The sequence below is a fragment of the Hippopotamus amphibius genome, chromosome 9 (assembly GCF_030028045.1).
Source record: "Hippopotamus amphibius kiboko isolate mHipAmp2 chromosome 9, mHipAmp2.hap2, whole genome shotgun sequence".
NCBI lineage: Eukaryota > Metazoa > Chordata > Mammalia > Artiodactyla > Hippopotamidae > Hippopotamus > Hippopotamus amphibius.
The window spans coordinates 62,645,974-62,667,598 of NC_080194.1; the positions used below are offsets into that span (position 1 = coordinate 62,645,974).

Below are 21,625 nucleotides of genomic sequence, written 5' to 3' on the forward strand. Positions count from 1 at the left end.
TGGTGCTATGTTTATATTTTTGGTCCTCTGTTCTAAACAAAAAAATCAGGTTACATGCCTCCAGGGCTCTATAAATGTATATTTTCAAACTGATTGTCCGGTTGTAAATACTGACAAAGCAACCAGTGTATATGGTTTTTTACCCTGTTTCTTTGAGTAACTTTGCATCTAAATGTTTGTTTTGATTATGCAGGAGAAGACTTGGGTACATATTGCAGGTGTAGGTGTTAGAAGGCCCCATCATAGATTACTGTTCAGCATTCTCTGTTGTAACTGCCTGTTTGTCCTTTCCTCTGGTCTTTAAACTCCTTGAGGCAGTGATCATCTATGTATTACTGACCATTTTATTTCTTATGTATAGTTCAATATGTGGTAAACAATAGGCCTTCAATAAATATTTGTAAAAGAAAAGAAAATTGAATAATATATCATTGTGTTCTGTTGTTTTCCTGTATTTCTGAAAGTATTTTTACCTTTGTGTCCTTGGAAGCTGTGGTGGACCCTCAGGCCATATTTGTTGAATGACTTTGTAGAAAACAGATGAGACGTTAACATTTTATTCTGCTTATTTATTATATTTTAATTTTTGTGTGAAACTGTAGAGGCTAGGATAAAGCTCAGAGTTAAAAATCATAAAGTTCTAACTTTCAGAATTACTACAAAGTAAATTAGCTGTCAGGGGAAATAGCTTTATCTGTGACTGCAGTGGTTCCCTGAAGCCTGGGTAATCAAGGACTCAGACTAGCCTAGGATGCTGTGGGGTCACGCCCCACCCCATGAGAAGCACCGGCTAAAGGTTCGAGTCAATGAACTCTAGGATTTCTTCCGACCTTACGATGTAAGCATTTATGAGCAAGTAAGTGAGGAATGGGCCAAGGAACTTTGGCTACCTTGCTGAGTGACAAATAGCTGTTTTCTTAACTAGTTCTGGAACGTATGTTTTGGTTTAAAAGGAACATTTTTTTCAGCCCTGGAAAGAAGTTTATGACCCTCCGTTTTCACATGTGAATGTAATTGCCAGTCCCTTCAGTAAAATGCTGGAGGTTATTCAGTGCAACCACTGCAACAATTTCCTGGCAGTTTCACAATTCATTTAAATTCAACTTTTAAAATAAATGGTTAAGTCTGGTTAGTGGGCATAAAACTGGAGCTAATTCTTGAAACTGACACAGGGAAGTTTGTTTCTCAGGTAAGATGTGACACTCTTGGTTGGGTTGGAGAAAATATCAATTTAGGGAAATATGCCTTTGAGATCAACCTTGGTTGCCATCTGATGGCTTCATTCACACTCCAGACCTGACAGCAGATGGAAGCAGTTAATCCGCACTTATGTAGACATGTATGGTAAACAAAGGGCAAAAAATTGAACGAGCACTGTTTGTTCTTCAGTATTGCTGGAATGTAATCTCTTTGCATGTATGATGTATCATCAAACCATTTAACTTCATGCCGGGTATTCTTCTCTGAAACGGTGAATGATATTGATGGATTAGATCTAGATGTCGAAATTTTTTATTATGTATTCCACAGTATGTATACATACATTTAAAAAGTTATATACACACACTACTATACTAATATGTTTGCTATCAAACATGAAATAATCTTAAAAGATTGAATAATATTTGATTTGTTTATTGTCACAAAAACATGTCCTGCCAAAATGTATTTCATGATGATAGTCTTTGGAAACAATGTAAAACTCTGTTTCATTATCGTGATTCTGTTGCCAAAAGCAATGTAAGGATTTGGATTTCTGTTACCCATCATTTTTATTAACTGCCAGTTTTCAACATTTGGAAACAATTTTCTAAATAAAATCTTTTAAGTAAAGAATTTTAGTTTTGACACATTTTGTTAAAAGTATGAAAGTGTCACAGGTAGAGTTTAGAAGAATTACTTCTTGGTGTTTAAATGATGTTAAATGCTGTTTGGTATTAAATGATGACAATTTAATGGACAACTTTTAAAATGGAGACATTTGCTTTATTGATGAAACATTAAAAAGTGAATACCACAGTGATGGGACCATTTCAAAATATCTGTTTTCAAAAATTCATCCCAGGGATAGGGCAAATGTAAGCTTGGTTATTTTCTTAATATTTACATCATTAGTATTTGCAAATCCTGATTTCTTTGCAAGTATTATTTTAAGCCGCTTGTTCATTTTGTGTGTTAGCTTAATTACATCAGAGTGTGCATAAGCGAGTGAGCTTAAGTAGGCACATGTGGAGGAGAATGTGTTGTGTCCTAACCATCTTATAGGCAGCACATGGCATGTGACAGGTGAACATCTGACATTGGAACTGAGTGGGGGTATCGGCGTTGCTTTGTATATTAAATAATAGTGGAAGCTGGTTTTCAGTTTTATTTCTATATTACAAATATGATAGAAGTTATAAGCTTTTCTTTCAAATATTTTAATGGACTGTCTTCTCATTTTGACAGGATAAAACCTATTAACAACTGCTCAGTTGACAGTTTGGGCTAGAGTATAAGTTCTTTCACGGCATGAATAAAGTCTTAAACAGCTTTGTATCCCCCGTGGTAACAGGTGGCAGTGTTTATATCGTTACTTGTTCAGTGTTTTATAACTATTTATATGCTTCAAACTTCAATTTCATCTTTATCCTTGATAGGAATGCAGTGAAGTAGATATCATTCCCGTTATCAGCCGAAGAAATTGAGGCTCCTTAGTTGTGACTGTCTCAAGGTTACATAAATGATAAGTGGCAGAAGAGAGATTTAAAGGGCAAAGTCCTTTTTACTAAAGTGTATTTTTCTCATAGCCAGTGCATTACCTAAAGGAAGTATTCAGATATTTGCTAAGTATAATCAGGAAAACATTGGAACAAAAGGTATAGGTGATTTTTTCCCCCCTTAGTGTCAAAAAGTAGTTGAGAAAGAGATCCAGGATAAATAACTTAAGTTCTAAAATATCCCAACGTTTTCAATTGGTTAATATTTCTAGGTAATTGGATGGAATTGGATAATTGATAAAATGCATGGGAAATTGAAGGAGCATAGTTGTGAGAATGTTTGGCAACCCAACGCTAATTTTGAAGAAGCAAATGGATAGTTACTGAATCCTAGTAGTTTTCTAAAGTTAAGTGCTAGGGTTTGGAATGTCTTCAGATTTTATGCAATTATCTATTTGTTGCAATAGAAGTTGGCATAAATGAATAGAGACTTAAATTATCCCATCTGTGCAAGGCAGCATTCAGAGACTGATGTTTATAGAAATAAAATAAATGAAAACCCTTGGAAAAAAATTTGGCTACATTTCAAGCTGGATAGTGTGGCCAAAACTTCAGCTTCTTAATTGGTAATAATGTCAGAAATCACATAAGATGTATTTTACGATAGCAGGAAAATGACAGAAACATTGAGAACATTCATATCAAGAAAATAATGGGGGCCACAGTGTGTGGTCCTCTCAAATTAAGGTACTGAGTACTTAGCTTCTCTTTTCTACTAAGTAGTAGCTGTACTGCACAGTGGTATTACAGCCCTCTCCTACCTTTCATAAGATAATTTCAGGTTCCAAAAGAAGACCAATTTATTTTAGATTGGGAAAACTACAGAAGAAAATAAAATAAAAATTTTTTATGGAAAATAATTACATCAATTTAATGTATAAGAAATGGTACATGAATGGATAGCATCTCTTAGTAATTTGCTTCAGTAAAAACAGTTGTAGTTTTTTAGAATCATTTAAGATTACTTAGAATATATAAATATTCTATATAAGTAGGGAGTATGTCTAAATTATTCACTTGGCTTTGTCAATAATAAATAAGAAATCCACAGATGTAAAGACTGTGCAGTTAGGAAACTTGCAGAGATATTTTGGAACTTTCAGGTCAACTTAAATTTACAGGTAGGGAAGCTGAGGTTTGGAGAGGAAAATTGACATTTCTGAAGTAATACTAGAAGTCAGAACTTGGGTGTCTCTGACCCACTTCTTTTAATTATAAAAGTATCACACTTATTTTAATTGTAAACTTTTCTGAGTTTCTTGTGTTGTTTAAATAGGACTTGGCATTTGTTGTTCTTTCTATTATTCATTTATTTATTCACTCATTGAATAACCAGTTGTTTTCTAGTGCCAGTGTCCTAGTTAATAAATAAACAAAAAATGCTGTTCTCACAGTGGTTATGTGGAAAGAACAACCCTCACAGGCTTCTGTGAAAATTAAATGGATTAGTATATATAAAATACAACCTGTGAGGTTGAGTCTGTTATCATCATCCTAATTTTATAGATGAGGACATTTAAAGTACAGGGAGGGTAAGTAACTTGCTCAGGATCACACAGCCAGTAAGTGGCAGAGCTGGATCCAATCTAGGTAGTCAGGCCTGCAGACCACGTCCTTTACCTCTGCTCTGTATCAAAAACCCTTGACAAAAAAAGTAAATAGACTAAACTAGCCAAGACAACATAGATACCTGAAGAGTGGGAAACACAATTAGGGCTACTGGAGAATTTAGGTGACCCTTAAAAAGGGTCTTGGACAACAATCTGGATCTGACTCATGACAGTCAGTTTCCAACTTTTTTTTAAGGAAATAATGAATAAAGCAATGATTCTTACAACCTTTGAACTCATATTTTAATTCTCTCTTCTCTATTTAACTTTGCAAAGTCACTTCTTTTTTTCCCATGAGAAAAATAATGCCTGTTATCCCAAGGAATCATTGTGAGGCTCACATGATATAGGTGAAATCCCTTTGCAAATTGATTAAGCCTTTCCTGTATGGCTTCTCAGTGTTTTTGGCGATTTACCTGTGTATTTATTTCTCTCGCACTTTGTGAGAAGGCAAAGTGTATGAAGAAATGATGCATAGTATTTTGGAAGAACGCTTGGTTATAAATTTTAATTCAAGCATCTCCTTTAGGTCTCTTTTTTTTGTCCCCCAAAACTGTATTATCTTTATGTTCTCTTGAACCTCTAAGATTTATGAGTAATCTGTAAAATGTTTCTAAAGTATGATGTGATAGGTAAATGTTAAGGTCTTGTAGTTCTGTAGTATTGATGATAAAGCGTATAGAATTCATTGAACAAATACGAATGGTAAGGGTCTTTAGCATAATTGGTCATGCTTCAGTGATTCCCTCCCCCCCCAATCTAAATAACAAGGCAGCCTTTCCCTCACAGGGGAAGTTCATTTACTGTTAGCCATCACGCTTATAACTATGACTAGTTATGCCAACTGGGTGAACAAAAACCACACTGATGAGAAACATGGGGCCCATTTCTTCTAACTTGAATGCCCCTAACTCTTTTGGTATGTTGGGAAAGTCATTTCATCTGTGATCTAAATTTCTGCTTAGATGGGGAAATTTCCCAGGCTTTTTCAAGCATGGTTAATTTGCTGAACCACATGACTTGGTTTCAAATAAATAACCACAGTATTTCCATGTTAGTTTATTTTGTTGAATTCCCAGCATCTTCAGGGCTACATCAGTACATATGTGTGTGTGTGCTGAGCACCTAGCATGATGCCTGGGAAATATCATGTGACCTGTAAGTACTTGATAAATAACTGAAAGAGCGTAGCAAAATATAACATAGGTCATATAAATAATGGTTTCTTTTAGGAAGTGTACTCATAATCCTAGACAGATCAAAGTTAGCCTCTAGCATCATCTGGACCATCCCTTGTAGATGTTCTCTTCTAGGACTTTGTAGGCTATGTTTCTCATTTTTAGGAAATAGGAATATTTTTTAAAGTGGCGAATTTCACCAAATTTACATAACTATCTTCATTTTGTAAATAACCAAGAAAATCCCACCCAAAGACCATTTTTACCGTTCATTTTTTTACAAACCATATTTCATAAAAAATTTATTTGCATTCCACTTAAGTATTATCTTGTAATTTTTTCCACTTAATACATCAAAGGTTGTTTTTATTTCTTTCTTTCCTTTTTTTTTTTTTTTTTTTTTTTTGGCTGCACCACTCAGTTTGTGGGATTTTAGTTCCCCCAACAGGGATCGAATCTGGGCCCTTGGCTATAAGAGCGTGGAGTTCTAACCACTGGACTGCCAGGGAATTCCCAGGTTTTCTTTTTTTTATTGTTCTATACAGAGAGGTCAGCAGATTTTTTCTTACAGGGTCAGGCTTTGTGATCCTTTTGGTCTCTGTAAGAGCTCCTCAGTCCTGCTGCTGTAGCACCAAAGTAGCCAGGGACAAGATATTTAATACTATAAACAAGTGGGCCGGGCTGTGTTCCAGTAACACTGTATTTATAAAAGCAAGCAGCCTTCCCCAGCCTCTTCTACTGTAATGAACATCTTCCTTTGTTTAGCCCCCCCCTTTTTTTTAATGTGTATTTGACAATTTCTACAAAGTAGCTCTGAAAAACTCTTAAAGCCTTGTCAGACTGCTTTCTAATATAGCAGCAGTGGAGGGGAGAGCAGTGGCCAAACCCCACCTGGCCTGTCTGCATCATATGAGGTTACCAATATTAGACAGTTTTTGATCTATAAAAATAGTAGTTTCAGGGACTTCCCTGGTGGCACAGTGGTTAAGAATCCACCTGCCAATGCAGGGGACACGGGTTCCAGCCCTGGTCCTGGAACATGTCACATGCCACTGAGCAGTTAAGCCCATGCGCCACAACTACTGAGCCCACACACCGTAACTACTGAAGCCTGCTCGTTCTAGGGCCTGCACACCACAACAAAGAGTAGCCCCCACTCACCCCAACTAGAGAAAGCCCATGTGCAGCAATAGACCCAATGCAGCCCCCCAAAATAAATAAAATAAAAATAATTTAAAAAATAATAGTTTCAGTTAGTTTGGCATAATAAATATAAACTTTATTAACCTTCTTACACAACATTCCCTCCAGTGTTGCAAGCCCAGTCATATCCTGGGCCTTTATTTCAATGTTCCTGTATCCTGAGTTGGGGCTTTGTCAGGGACAGGAGGAGTGGTGAGCCAAACTCATGCTAGTGGAGATATTCTTAGCCAGAGGTAGGGAGACAGGCTTCACGGTATGATGAACCACCAGGACAGAAGCAAAATGTACCTGTGAGTAGCCCGTAGTAACATCCTGTGTAGCTTAGTGGGCAGTGCATGCCAGGATTCAGACCTAGCTCTTTTGAATTCTAAGACCATGCATGTTTAACCATATGCCTGAATATGATTTGAATTCAGTGTCAGATGCAGTAAGGTCGTTTTACCTTTAAGTGTCGTTTAGGCTACACATTGCTTTAAACTTGGGGTTTGCAGACTATAGGTCTGTTTTTGTAAATGAAGTTTTATTGGAGCCCAATGTACGGACAGGGGTGAGTCAAAAATAATCCGCACTCCAGATATACTAAAACTTCTATAAATTCTCCAGCCAGAGTGTGGATAATTTTTGACTCACCCTCTTAGTTCATTCATTTATGTATTTCCTGTGTGCCGTTCACACTGCAATGGCAGAGCTGAGTGATAGTGACAGAGGCCTTAAAACCTGCAAGGCTTAAAATATTTACTGTTTGGCCCTTATTTAAAAGAAGTTTGCCACCCCCTGAGAACAGGTAAAGTAGCATCCATTGTATTAGATTGAGTCCACAAACTACATCTTTAGGGCCAAAACCAACCGTGTACTGTTGTAAAGAAAAGCATTGAAACACAGCCACCTGCTGTGCTGGTTTGTGTTGTCTTTGACTGCTTTTTGCTTCTGTTCCATTAAATTAAGTCAATGCCTGAAATCAGCTGTATCCAAGTCCCTTCTTAAGGAAATATAGCGTGCACTTTTTTCCTTTCTTCCTCCCATGTTCTCCACTCTCATTCTGGATTATATATCCTTCCTCCATGAGGACATGTTATATTTTTTAGGCTCTGGAGCCAAAGCATCTGAGTTCAGATCCTAGATCTATCACTTTATACAGTTAACCCTTGAACCACATGGGTTTGAACTATGCGGGTCCACTTATACACAGAGTTTTTTTCAATAAATACACACTTCAGTACTACATGAGCTGAGGTTGGTTGATTCCTTGGAAGCAGGACCCAGGATAGGAATGGCTGACGGTAAAGTTACGTGTGGATTTTCGACTGTGGAGTGTCGGTGCCCCTGCATTGTTCAAGGGTCAATTCTAGTTATTTCTCAATATTAACACTGACATAAGACAACGGGCCATATTAGTGAAGGAAAGTGGAGAGAATAATCAATAATCAGGTTACTTTAACTCCCTCATGATTAGAATATGCTAGTAAGTTGGGAGATTAACAAAAGAAAAAAAATTCTTTGGAAAATTTTCACCAGTGGTTCTTTTATTTTGCTGGAAAGCATCTTCTCTGGGTGGAAAAGTATAGTCTGACAAACTGAGCAGAATTTTGTTGCTGCCATTTCATAGCTCTGTTACCTTAAGTAGGTGCTACTTATCCTCTCTGAGCTGAACCTCCACTTACTCACCACTAAAATGGGGTTATTGGTGCCTGTCTCCTCATAGGAGGAGGATTACTGTGAGGATTAAATGAGGTAACTTTTGTAAAATGCCTGGAGTGGGGCAGGTGCTCTAAAAATGTTAGTTTCTTTCCCTGCCTTTCATTCCCCAGAAGTGTTTGTTGTGTAAGTTTTGCTTGGTGATCAATGATGCTAATCATAGAAAAGTTGCTTTCTCTTCCTTTTCTGGAATAGTTTGCAAACTGAAACCTCTCAGTTTTTGTTTTGGTTGGCAGAGGCTGGTCCCTAAGATGCAACGTAAAAGGGGCATCTTTACTGTGAATGGGAGACAAGGAAACGGACCTGAAAGAGGGACGCACATTCACTTGGCTTTTCCTTTTCTTATTTGATTGCAGTATAAAGAAGAGGGTGGCAAGGTAACCAGTTACTGCCATGAGACCATGACTGGCTGGGTGCATGATGTGCTGGGCAGGAACTGGGCTTGTTTCACTGGAAAGAAGAAGGGAAATACCTTTGAGAATGTGAACGTGAACACAGCACACCTTGAGAGTCTCCAGGAAAAGTAAGTTGTCTTAAATGAAAGATACATTTAGTTTTTTATCATATGTATAAGTATGTGTCTATATTAATTCTTGGAAAATTTAATTTGAATATATAAATTTTATTTGTCTTAGAAACATAAGCCATGTTATGTACAACTTTACTGGAAAAATACATTGAGTGATATAACAGAGAAGAAAGTATTTTATCAAAGTACTTCAGAAGTAATGGACCAAGGTACTTTAAAGAGTATTTATATAAAGGACCACAGAATTGCAGTGACTTATACAGGAAAATCATTGTGTTATTGCCATGTAATAATTGTTACATAATACTTGTAGATACATATGTTTATGTTGTGACAAATATGTGATGCTAATTGAACACAGTTTTAAACATGGCAATAAATAACTGAAATTAAAGTTCTTAGCGTTTATGTAGTGTATTAGTTTGCTGGGGCTGCTGTAACAGAGTACCACAGACTGAATGGTTTAAGCAACAGAAATTTATTTTCTCACAGTTCTGGAGGCTGTAAGTACAAGATCAAGGCGTCAGCAGATTTGGTTTCTTCTAAGGCCACTGTCCCTGGCTTGCAGATGGCAGCTCACTGTTGTCTCTACGTGGTCATCCTATGTTCTAATCTCCATTTCTTATAAGTACACTAGTCATATTGGATTCGGGCCCACACATGTGACCTCATTTAACTTTAATGTCCCCTTTAAAGGCCTTATCTCTGAATACAGTCACATTCTGATGTACTGGAGGTTAGGACTTGAACACATGAATTTGGAGAAGACACAGTTCAGTGTATAACATGCAGTTAATGTTTTTGTTAAGTTAGGTACAATTTAAGTACCTGTGAACCACACAGGAGATTTCAGACTTTATTAGTTTGGAAGAAAGAGTTAAATATTATTGGCAGCAAATTTTCTGTTTTATTTAGTTGTGAAGTCCACTGAAAGTGTACATGAACAAATGATCCAAAGCCAGGCCACACTGGCAGTGAATGACTCTGCAGCAGAGAAGGTGGGGGACCATGAATTCAAAGAGGACAAATTGCACTTGTTTGGGGAAGTACTCCCCAAGATTTAGACAAATTCATCCCCTTCATTTCGAACTTGGCTTTTAAATTGCTTTGCTTGGCTTGATCCTTGAGCAACACATTTACCATGAAGCGGTTCGCTTTTCACCCTGCCATTTAGGATATACTGTGTACCATGTACTTTTCTGACATTTCAAACATTGCCTCATGTAGTGAAGAAGCTTCTAACCGGAGTGCTCAGGATCTGTGTTGCCTCACTTGTAAATTAAGCATTTGGGCCTAAATTGCTGTCAAGGTCTCTGTCAGCTCTTAATGATCTGATTTCAAGAAAGACATTTACAGTTTAAAATGTGCTCCCGTGTCTTAAGAAACAACAGCTGTAACTGGTTTTTGTTGTGTGTCAGTGTTGTCAGAAATAGAACACAGGCAGTTTTATCATCTACTTAATAAAGGTACCTCTCTGGTTTCACACTTTGCAACAAGTGGGAAGGGACTTTGATAAAAACATTAAAACATTGTCAGTGTGGTTGCACATTTTTATTATTTTCAGTGCTCCCCGGTTTTTTGACTGTATCAAAATAGCTAAGTTAGAGCAAGAAAAGTTCACAACATGCCTAAGATGTTACTCATGTTAGGTATATCTTGCTTTGCATAATTGAATGTTAATGAAGGAGTTGGATAGTGAGTCACACTTAAGTCACAGAATCTTTTTTAGTAGAAATAGCATGGTGACTTCTGTAATTCCTGCCACTTGGCACATAAGTGAGATGCATGTTTACGTTAAATGAGTAATCAACTCCCTCAGTTCTTTTTTGCTTTGTAAACATGCTCTTTGTGTGTTAGACTTGTTTACATCTGTACCCAAGTATTTGGCATCAGGTAAACCAGTGCCTCTCAGATTTTAATGTTGCTGTGAATCATCTGGGGATCTTGTTAATTAAAAAAAAAAAAAAAAATGCAGATTCTGATTCAGGTGGCCTAGATCAGATACTTAAGAGTCTGTATTTCTAGCAAGCTTCCAGGTGCTTCTGCTGATACTGGCTCAAGAACCAAATTTGAGTAACAAGGATATAAACCAAATGTTCATATGGAACAATTTTTTTTTCCATCATGTGGCTGTAATGCTCGCCATGCTATGTATATAGTGTACAATTTTGCTGTCCTTCCCCCCTCCCCTTTTTTAAATTATTACAAAGTTTAAAAGGTACATTGTAGAAATTGTAGAGGGTGGGGGAAAGGTGAGGATGCCATGTCACCACTCAGAGATAACCATGGTTATATGTACTTATGGTATAAATATAAATGTACACTTTCACAGAAATTGATTAATTCTGTATAAACTTTGATATTCTGGTTTTTTGTTCAATATAGTGTGAACATTCTTCCATATCACTAAATAATCCTCCAGACATTTACTGAATAAACCATATAGCAAATGAAGTACCATTGTTTATTTAATCTATCCTTTATCTTAGAACATTTATGTTTATAATCTGTCACTAGTATAAAAATGTTTCACTGAACATCCTTATACATACACCTTAGTTCACTTGAACTTTTATTTTCATAGGACACATTCCAATTCTAGGCTGTAGATGTAGAGATATAGAGATTGTTATATGCAGTTGCCTTCCTGAAAGATTATGCCACTTTCCACTCAGGCCCACAGTATGAGTGCTTTTTTTAATGGGATCTGTTTACATCAGTAAAGAGTATATCTGAAGCTATCTTACTTTTGTTGGCAGGTATTCTAATAGGCTCTACAAATATAACCACAACTTTGTGAAAGCTATTAATGCCATTCAGAAGTCTTGGACTGCAACTACATACATGGAATATGAGACTCTTACCCTGAAAGAGATGATTAGGAGAGGTGGTGGCCACAGCCGGAGAATTCCAAGGTAATAAAGCACATCTCTTTATCACTAGTGGAGACATTTGTGTCGGTTGATATCCTACTCCCTGGGTTTCGCACCATTTTAATTGGTCATCCCAACTTAGACTTTTTATGTTATCTTTTCTCTGACCATCTCCCTCTCCTATTCACATACACTCTGATGTTCTCCAAGTCCTATTTATAGGTTTTGCTTTCACAGCATCTGCCACTTCTTTTACTCTCTTTCCATTTTCTACACTTTGGCTTAGGGCTTGGATCAGCTTCCTGCCTTCTGTCTCTTTGGTCTCTTCCCCTCCATGTCCCCATCCTTAGCCATTCTATGAAATACTATCAGTTACATCTTCCTATAGCCAGCTATGATTGGGTTACTACCAATTGTCTAATGAATAAATTTAGCCTGGTAATCAAAAAGCCATCTAAATTTGACGATAACTATATTTACTACCTTGACCTGCTTTCAAATAATATGACAAAAAATTACTGAAGTCTTTCATTTACCTCCATTCCTGACACTCTTTGCCTCAGATACTCCTGAACTTGCCTATAAAAACTGTCAAATTTGCCACCTGTAAAAGTCTCAAAATCCTTTCTCTGTCTTAAGGTCCAGCAAAAAATGTTCCATATGTATCAATATACCTCTGCTACCTTCAGCCAGAAGTGGCATTTCCCATCTTTACTTTATATACCCCATGGTGTATTTCTTACAGAAAATTATATCCTTCTTTGAATTTATATAGTCAGGAATTTGGTAGATTTCTTTTATTCCTTCAAAACTGTAGCTGGATTTAGTAGAGTATGTGATCTCTCTCACAGTTCTACATCTATCTCAAAAGAATCGTACAAAATGGTTCTCAAGGTGTATTCTGAGGACTGACTAGTCTATGAGATGCTCTAGTTAGTCAAAATTGGGAATGGGAGAATATCATGTCCCTTCTCAGATTCACTAAAGTGAAAGAGCCATCCTGTATCTGTGTGAGACAGGAAGTTGAGACCTGTTCAGTGACAATTGAAAGGAGCACCCAGAGGAGGTGGGGTCAGCATTGGAACCTAGGGAGACCAGGGCTCCTGTCTGGAAGGATGAGCCTCTGACAGGCTGCTTTGCCACGTGTCGGGTACCATATTTCTGAAGAACTCTTGTGCTTGAATCCCTTCTTCCTCCACCCAGCCTCCTTGGTTTTAGAGGAGAAATAGCTTGATGAAGCCCTGCTTTTAAGACTAATAAATCTCCATAGAAGATTGAAGATGAGATAAGAGTTCAGTGAAGTGACAAATGGTGAAGCAGACATTGCAGCTGCCTGGTTTTCAGTAGCGTTTGTGTATATAAATTAGATCTGTTGAAAGAATCCAGTGACATAATAGAAACAGAGATTCTTAACCTGAGGTTTAGAAACTGAAATTTGCTGAAATTGCAAAAGAATGTATTATTTATGGACATCTCTCTGAGTCCAGAGCTTTCTCCGGACACTTAAAAGAATCTGGACCCAGAAGAGCCAGTAATGTATAGTGTGCCTGTGATGTTTGTATCAATAATTCTCACTTCTGCATCTCCCTAACTCCCCTTTCCCTGTCTTCATTTGCACACCACTCAGCTTCAGTTGCTACGTGGCTTTCGTTTCACCCGTGTGTGCATTGGTGGTGAACACTGCCTTACACGCTGAAGGGAAGAAAGGGTTAACACTTCCATTGCCTGCTTTAAAAGTATCAGCAGCACATTCAGTCTTAATGACGTGCATGGTGGTGGTGCTCGTGGTGGTGCTGGTGGTCATAACAGCTTAATAACTTACTAAGGACTTATCAGAGACAAGGCAATGTTTCAAGCACTCGTTAATCATGACATTGAATTTTCATAACAGTCCTTTGAGGTGGGCATGATTATACCCGTCTCAATAGGAGGTGATTATAGCTTTGTGATGCTAAGTTCTTTGATGAAATGTCACAAGCTGGTAAGTGGTGAAGCCATTTGTAGCCATCATTGTGTCTTTCATCTGTTGATGGAGCTAGTTTGCCCAGTCCTGCTTAGATCTTTTATTTCTGTCCTTCACTTCTTTTACAGCTACCATCGCCACCATCACCAGAGTTAAACATCAGTAATTCCTCTGTTTTCTTTAAATCTTATGCAGGCCATCTTTAATTTCCCACCTCTACTTTCTTGGGCAAAATCTGTTAAAAGTAAGAGAATGCAGCTAATTAGGCCTACTAAAAATAGCAACAGCAATATACAACACCAATATTGTTTCACATGGGAAAATTACTAGCTCCTGAAAAAGAAATGGGTAATTTATACAACTTAGTTGTATAATTGACACACTGTATAATAGACACATTTTTGTATAATAGACACATTGAAACACTGATGGACCAATGCTCTTTGGGTCTGAATCTACATCCTAGCCAGCCAGGTGGTTGAAATCATGGAATTAGAGGTTAGGGAATCATCCTCAAAGGAAAGAATATATATTGATGTCAAATGTCTATTTCCATCCTAGGCCCAAACCTGCACCAATAACTGCTGAAATACAGAAAAAGCTTATGCATCTGCCGGTATCCTGGGACTGGAGAAATGTTCGTGGTACCAATTTTGTTACCCCTGTTCGAAACCAAGGTAAGAAAAAGTCTGATTTTTTTTTAATTAATTCATTCTGAAATATTTATTGAACATTTACTATGTGCCAGGCTCTCAGATTCTGGGGATAGGGAGATGAAATAGGTATGATCCACTTTAGTAAAGAAATGGAAACTATGTAGCCAGTGAATACTCCCTTCTTCCTTTTGTATCCATGACAGACTTGGGTAATAGATAATCCCTCCAGCTGAGCTCAGCATTTCTTCAGTATCCTTCTCAGTATATGTTCCAGGTAGCTAATGAAATCAGAGTGATATATAAGCCAAACTCATTTGTCCTCCTAGTCACAGAGACTTGTGTAGAAACAAGGAACTGCATGCAACTAAAATTGGTCTTCCTGTCTTCCTTCTGCAAGTGATTTGCTAGAATCTTTTTTTTAATTGAAGTATAGTTGATTTACAATGTTGTATTAGTTTCAGGTGTACAGCAAAGTGATTCAGTTTATATATATATTCTTTTCCAGATTCTTTTCCATTATAGTCTATTACAAGATATTGAATATAGTTCCCTATGCTACACAGTAGGTCCTTGTTTATCAGTTTTATGTATAGTAATGTGTGTCTGTTAATCTCAAACTCCTAATTTATCCCTCCCCCTGCCCCATTCCCCTTTGGTAACCATAAGTTTGTTTTCTACCTCTGTGAGTCTTTCTGTTTTGTAAATAAGTTCATTTGTATCATTTCTTTAGATTCTATGTGTAAGTGATATCATATATTTGTCTTTCTCTGATTTACTTAGTATGATAGTCTCTAAGTCCATCCATGGCCTTATTTCATTCTTTTCTTATGGTTGAGTAACATTCCATTGTGTATATATACCATATCTTCTTGAGGCTGGAATCCTTCTTTACTACTTGTCCACCCACTCTACCCCCGTCTCCCTCCCCCATCATTTAGTCTTTAATTACTATAGGAGCACAGAAAATGAATGGTTACATTTTTTTCTGGTAAAGTAGATTTTCTGGGCTGTGTAAGGACCTTTCCATTAACTTTACATCAGGATATAACACATAACGGTAAGTATTAACTCACCTTCCTGAATGGTGGCCTGGAGGCAGAGCCCAGGTTTACCAGAATTATCACTATAATTGCATTTTTCAGTTGTTTTCAGAATTGAGTAGCTTTAATAACTTTTCCTCTAATGGCACTTGATAGCAAATTATCTTAGCTTAAATTTTAGCCAACAGTGATTGGCCAGTCATTTATATGACTCAGGTTTTGTTACTTCGAAGCTCATTTTGAAGATAATTATAGTGCACATGACTGATTTGTTACTATAAGGTGGGTGTAGTATTTGCTGTCCGGAAACAGTCTGATTAGTGTCTCCTGAGAGAATTATAAATTAACAACACCCAAAAATAAAGTGTCCTTCCCCTTTCCTGAAAGTTCAGTGATAATCAGCCTCTCTCACTTCTCAGCATTCACCACCAACCCTTCAATTCATCCTCACTGAATTCTTACAAAGTGTTCTGAATGTATGGAGCTTTGAGCAGGTCTTAGAGCAGCAGGGTTCCTGTCCCTCATCTGACACCAGAGGTCTCATCTCTTTGTCTTTCCTTTGTACCATTTATTCTGGGACTCTTTGCCTCTAGAGAAAGTGCGGGTCCTGAAACTCATCCCTACCTTTTCTTTTCTGGGGACGGCTTCTCTGGCAAGAGGGGATTGGAAATGAGAGAAATCTGAAGGTAATTGAGAAATGAATGGAAAATCAATTAACAATTTGATGTTAAGAGAGGATTAAAATTTATTCTGTCATCAAATAGGTTTCCTATCCTTATGGAAGAGAATTAAATACTGCATGCCAGGTGTTGATTATTGAGGGCTCGGCACATGATTGTTTCCACTGTGTTGCAGTGTTTATAGAGTATCTAACATGCTAGGAATTTCTGTTTAATGGCTAAGGATATAAAGACTAATATGACATGGTCCTCATCCTAGAGACTACAGTTTAGCAAGACCTGCAAGCAAAACATTAAAATACAATATGATAACTGCTTTAATAGGGCATTTTTAAAATTCATTAGGAGAAGGTTGAAAGAAATGTTTAGTTCTACTCACTTCCCAAAACATATGATTGAATAGTGATGAGATAATAATTCAGGGGAAGGAAATTAGACTTTCTAGAGCCAGATCCTTTGACCGTGATTTTCTCGTAGCTTGGTAAAAGCTATTGTCATCTCTGGTATTCCATATTCTTTGAGTGTTATAAATACAGTTTATACAGACATGGGCAATTTAAAAACAGAGGGCTTTGAAAGATTAATTGATTTTAAATTGATCCCTCATCTGTAGTATCTTGTCAAGTGTCTGAGAAAATAATGTACTTGGTGGTTCCTCTTTTGACTTCCTCTTGGTTTTCTGTACTTTAGGCTCAGAAAAATTATTTTCTCTTCCCACTAACTGGGCTACTTGGAAATTTCCACTAATTGAAATACACCAGTGTTCTATATAACCTAGAATTCAAAATTACCCACAGTTAAGGGAATTTACAACTTTTCTCCATCCAGAGAGCAAATCAAGGTTAATGGGAACAAAAATACGGAGGGTGGATGGGCAAGTTCTTCCTTTCCGCTTGCTAAGGTCTCTAAGTACTAGCCACATAGCTAAGATTTACTTTGATGTGTGAGGGGCAAGAGAGCTAGGAAGTTGGAAGGGATGGACTTTCTCTGTTCTCCCAGCTGCGCTGTCTTTATTTATTATTGTATCTTCAAGAGAGAAGGGGAGTGTCCTTCAGGTCACATTAATTAGGAAATGCAGAGGGTTCTCCTAACTTTAAAATCTAGGTCATTGAAGTCTTGTTCTAACTACTGTTTATACTAAAACTGGAAGGCAGGGGCCTTAAATCGCTCCACCCTATTCCTTTTACACACAAGCTGAAAAGAAATGCCAGAAAGGTCAAGTGACTTGCCCAGAGTCACATAGCTGAGGGACAGGGTGGGAGGGAAGGGGAAAAAAGAATCCTGGCTTTAATTACCTTGGCAGCTGACCTTCTGGGAACATCAAGGACTTGAGGCAGGTTATCTCCTTTTCTCATTCCTGTGATTTCTCTGTTAACAAAGCACATTCTGAGCTCTTGAATGTACATGTGGCCTGTCCCTCCTGCCATGCTGGGTGGTCAGATGATGAGGGTTTAATAGTTAATAGCAAGAGAGATTATTTCTGTGGCTGCCACGGGCCAAGAATGCTAAATGGCCAAGTTGGGGCCATTTCTAGACTCTTGTGATGTTATTTATTGAAAGACCCTGATGTCTCAAGAAAGGAACACTGGCCTTAGTTGTTTATGGTCACTCATCTGGTTCTTTGACATCATTTGAAAGAAGAGTCCTAAGGATACTATCATTTGGGTGGTTTTGAAAACAAAATCTATTCGTTAATTTTGGTCTATCTAGTAACTAGAAGACAGGGAAAGGAAATGTGAAAATTCTTTGAAGTAGATAGAGATCTATAAATGGAAAAAGTACTCTGCATTAGGAGATATTTAGATGCTAGCACCTGACATCCTTTAGTTTTGTGACTTTGGACAGGTCAGTGCTGGTTTTTGAATCTCTGTGTATGTATTACCAAGTGAGTAGGTTGTGCACTGGATGAATTGCAAGGCCCCCTTCCAAATATTTCTCTTCTAATCCTCATAATTGAGGTGATCCCTCAGTAGCGAAAGCAGTATGGATAAATCTGTTTATGGGGAGAATTTTGGGAACCATCCCAAAATTGTAGCAGTCAGTTAAAGGGTGATAGGGCTCTAATAGACTAAAAGTAAATATTAAGTGTTGCCATTGAAATAACCTTCTTTCCTGGATGTAAATATGTATCCACTTGTTCATAATTTGACTCTTCTTTCTACAAAGATGTACTGAGTTCCTTCATTGCATCAGGCATTACGCTGAAGAAAACAGATTTCCTGTAAACACTCAAGGAAATTCACAATTTAGTTTGAGGAAAACAGTATTACGTAATTCAAGGAGACTTTAGAATGTTGGAGGCTGAGCATAGAGCATCCTGGCTTTTCTTTATACTCAGGGAGGGACAGGAATGAACAGTTACCTGGAGAAGAGAAAAACAGTGCCCCTCATATTTTTAATGTATAATGTTCTTCTTAATACTTTTCTGAGGAAGACGGTCACTGACTTACTAAATTCAGACTTATTAAAGAGAACAAAGGCAGCATTCTCTTTATGTAGGATGAGTTCTTTAGAATGTAATATTATCTATTCATTCATCTTATTTTATGTGCATAAGGGAGTGCTTACCATTCAAATAATTTGGTAACTAATAGTAAATTGAATAACATATCAACTTCATTTAATCCAAATGTCTTGGATTTGGTACAAGCATATCTCCATGTAGAATTTGTATCAGTGGCAGAGGTGAAAGAGGCTATATCATAATAGATATATTAAAATTATATTCACTTTTTTCTAGAAATGTAACAAGTGGAAATCCCAGTTTTGTTACATACATGCCATATTTTATTCTATGGATTTATTTCTTCTACTCACACATATCGAAGAAACAGATAAAAAATAATATTTTTATATAAATTAGCTCATAACACAATATTTTTTCTTCTCTTGAAGCAGCAACTATATTCCTAACATAGGCTTCTTAAGTAAATTTATTGTGTCCTTGCCAGAGCATTCAGGTATTAAATAAAGCTGTTTTCTTTTTCCTTCTCCCCTACCTCCATCCAGCGACTTTTCAATTTATTTTCCATTTCACTACCTCCATCTGCCTTATATCTTTACTTCCTTATTGGCCACCTTAAATACCATATCTGTCATTACAATTTCTCTCATACCTTCTTTGACTTTGTTGTATTTTGTCTCCTTGACCTTGGTTGAATCCAGCTCTCTACTGTAATACACCCATACCTGAGCCATTCTTAGGGTTAATTCTACCCAACGAGTTGCTTTAGAAAATGCTTCTCTGGAGATACTTAAAAGCTCAGCTCATGTATCCCTCCATAATTTTCTCTCAAACCTGATGGCTCAGAATGTTGCAGGCATAAATCATTTCTTCATTATTAAGAATACTGTCAAATGCTTTGCAGAAGTTAGGAGTTTTCTTCTTCTTCTTTTTTTTTTTCCTCCCAAAATATTCTCAAGGAAAGCCCCATATAGTAATGTTTGCCTTTTGGTGAAAAAACTGAAATCTTAATGTTTGCCTGTAAGGTCAATAGCATTTATTGATTAAATCTTCTTCATTTTGCTGATCCTTGTGAACAAAAGCAGCAACACTCAATGTAAATATATAAGTGTGTGTCACACACTCAGGCTTTCTGTGATTCTTTTTGAGTGCATCAAAGGTCTCCTGGGTTAATATGTCTTTCTTTTCCATCACCAGGGTCTTGTGGAAGCTGCTACTCGTTTGCTTCTATGGGGATGATGGAGGCAAGAATCCGTATACTAACCAACAATACCCAGACCCCGATCCTCAGTCCTCAGGAGGTTGTGTCTTGTAGCCAGTATGCTCAAGGTACGTGCTGTATTTCAGGCACTGTTTTCCCCGTGTGTAGTTTGCCATTGTTGGGATAGTAGAAAGAGCACAATGTCTGCTGTCAGAAAACCTGGGTGCAAGTTCTGGTCCTATCGCTTATTATTGAGTGGTTTCTCGTGGAATCCACTGCACCATCCAGCAGCATGTCGATAATTGCTATATTTTGAATGAGCACTGGCTCTTGGGAGCCTCTTACATGCATTACCCAACAGTGCTCAAACCCTGAAAGCGTAACTATTATCCTATTTATAGACAAGGAACAGACATGAAGTTGTTCTACAGTATTTTGAAGGCCACCCAGCTCGTAAGCAGGAGTTTCAGTTCCAAATAAGCTCTCACTCTGAAACCTAATTCTTATTAAAATCACATGAACCCTGGTTTCTCTCTAGAAGGATTTAAAATTTTGTACTTAGGCTTTCAGAACAGGCTATACATGAGATGTGTAGAAAGACCAGCTGCTGTTGATTCAGGGAGAAACATTCTCATTTTAAAGTTTTCTGCTGTCAACCCCAGATTTGGCCACTAAAAGTTTCTCCGTTCACCAGTGAAACTGCTGGTGAATGACTATTTGTCGGTGAGCCTTTCATTCTTTCTGAAATACTTATTGAACACCGACATTGTGACCAAGGGCCCTGGGGACTCTGAAGTATCAAGAGAGTCCTTACCTTCATGAAGCTTACAGTTAAGTGAGGAAAACAGAAATTAAATAATTATAAGAACAGTGAAGAAAAAGGGTTACAGATGTGTATACAGGCATACCTCATTTTATTGAGCTTCTCAGATACAGTGTGGCTTTTTTTTTTTTTTTACAAATTGAAGGTTTGTGGCAGCCTGCATCAAGCAAGTCTATCAGTGCCATTTTTCCAACAGCATTTGCTCACTTTGTGTCTCTTTGTTACCTTTTGGTAATTCTCAAAGTATTTCCAGCCCTCCACCCAGCGAAAAGATTATGACTCCCTGAATGCTCTGGTGATGGTTAGCATTTTTCTTTAGCAATAAAGAATTTTTAAAATAAGATGTGTATATTGTTTTTTAGACAAAATGCACACTTAACAGGCTACAGTAGACTGTGAACATAACTTTTATATACACTGGGAAGTCAGAACATTTGTGTGATTTTCTTTATTGTGATCTTTGCCTTATTGTGGTGGTCTGGAACTGAACCTGCAGTGTCTCTGAGATATGCCTGTAATATCTAGGACTGGAGGAAGGATATGGGGACCTGATTTAGACTTTTCTGCAAGAGGTGGTCAGAGAAGACTTTCTTGAGAAAGTATCTGACTAATAATGGTAATAATAGCGAACTTTTATTGCTTTTACATGAAGTAATTAATCCTACAGGGAAGATGCTATTGCTATCCATATTTTACAGATAAGTAAACAGAGGTACAGAGAAATTAAATTCCTAACACAGTTTTGGATTTGAACCTACATAGTCAGGCTTCAGAGCCTCCCACTTAACCATGAAGCTACCTTCCGCATCAGGTGCCAAATAAATGTCTGTCAAGTACACGGGGATGAGAGAATGGTTAGCTAGATGGCTGATGGATGGATGAATGAGGTGGTATTTAAGCTAAGGACAACTTCTAGGGGTGACATAAAGAATAATTAATGGAAAAAGAATA

At 37.4% G+C, this 21,625-nt stretch overlaps 1 protein-coding gene across 1 annotated transcript in view; it reads left to right on the forward strand.

The window, feature by feature from the left end:
• The window catches only part of CTSC (cathepsin C), a 33,927-nt gene that overhangs the window by 11,128 nt on the left and 1,174 nt on the right, over window positions 1-21,625 (forward strand). Inside the window, exons 3-6 of the mRNA XM_057748480.1 lie at window positions 8,802-8,968; window positions 11,734-11,889; window positions 14,372-14,487; window positions 19,848-19,979. Of these exons, the coding sequence (XP_057604463.1) occupies window positions 8,802-8,968; window positions 11,734-11,889; window positions 14,372-14,487; window positions 19,848-19,979 (571 nt within the window). The remainder of the gene's footprint in view (window positions 1-8,801; window positions 8,969-11,733; window positions 11,890-14,371; window positions 14,488-19,847; window positions 19,980-21,625) is intronic.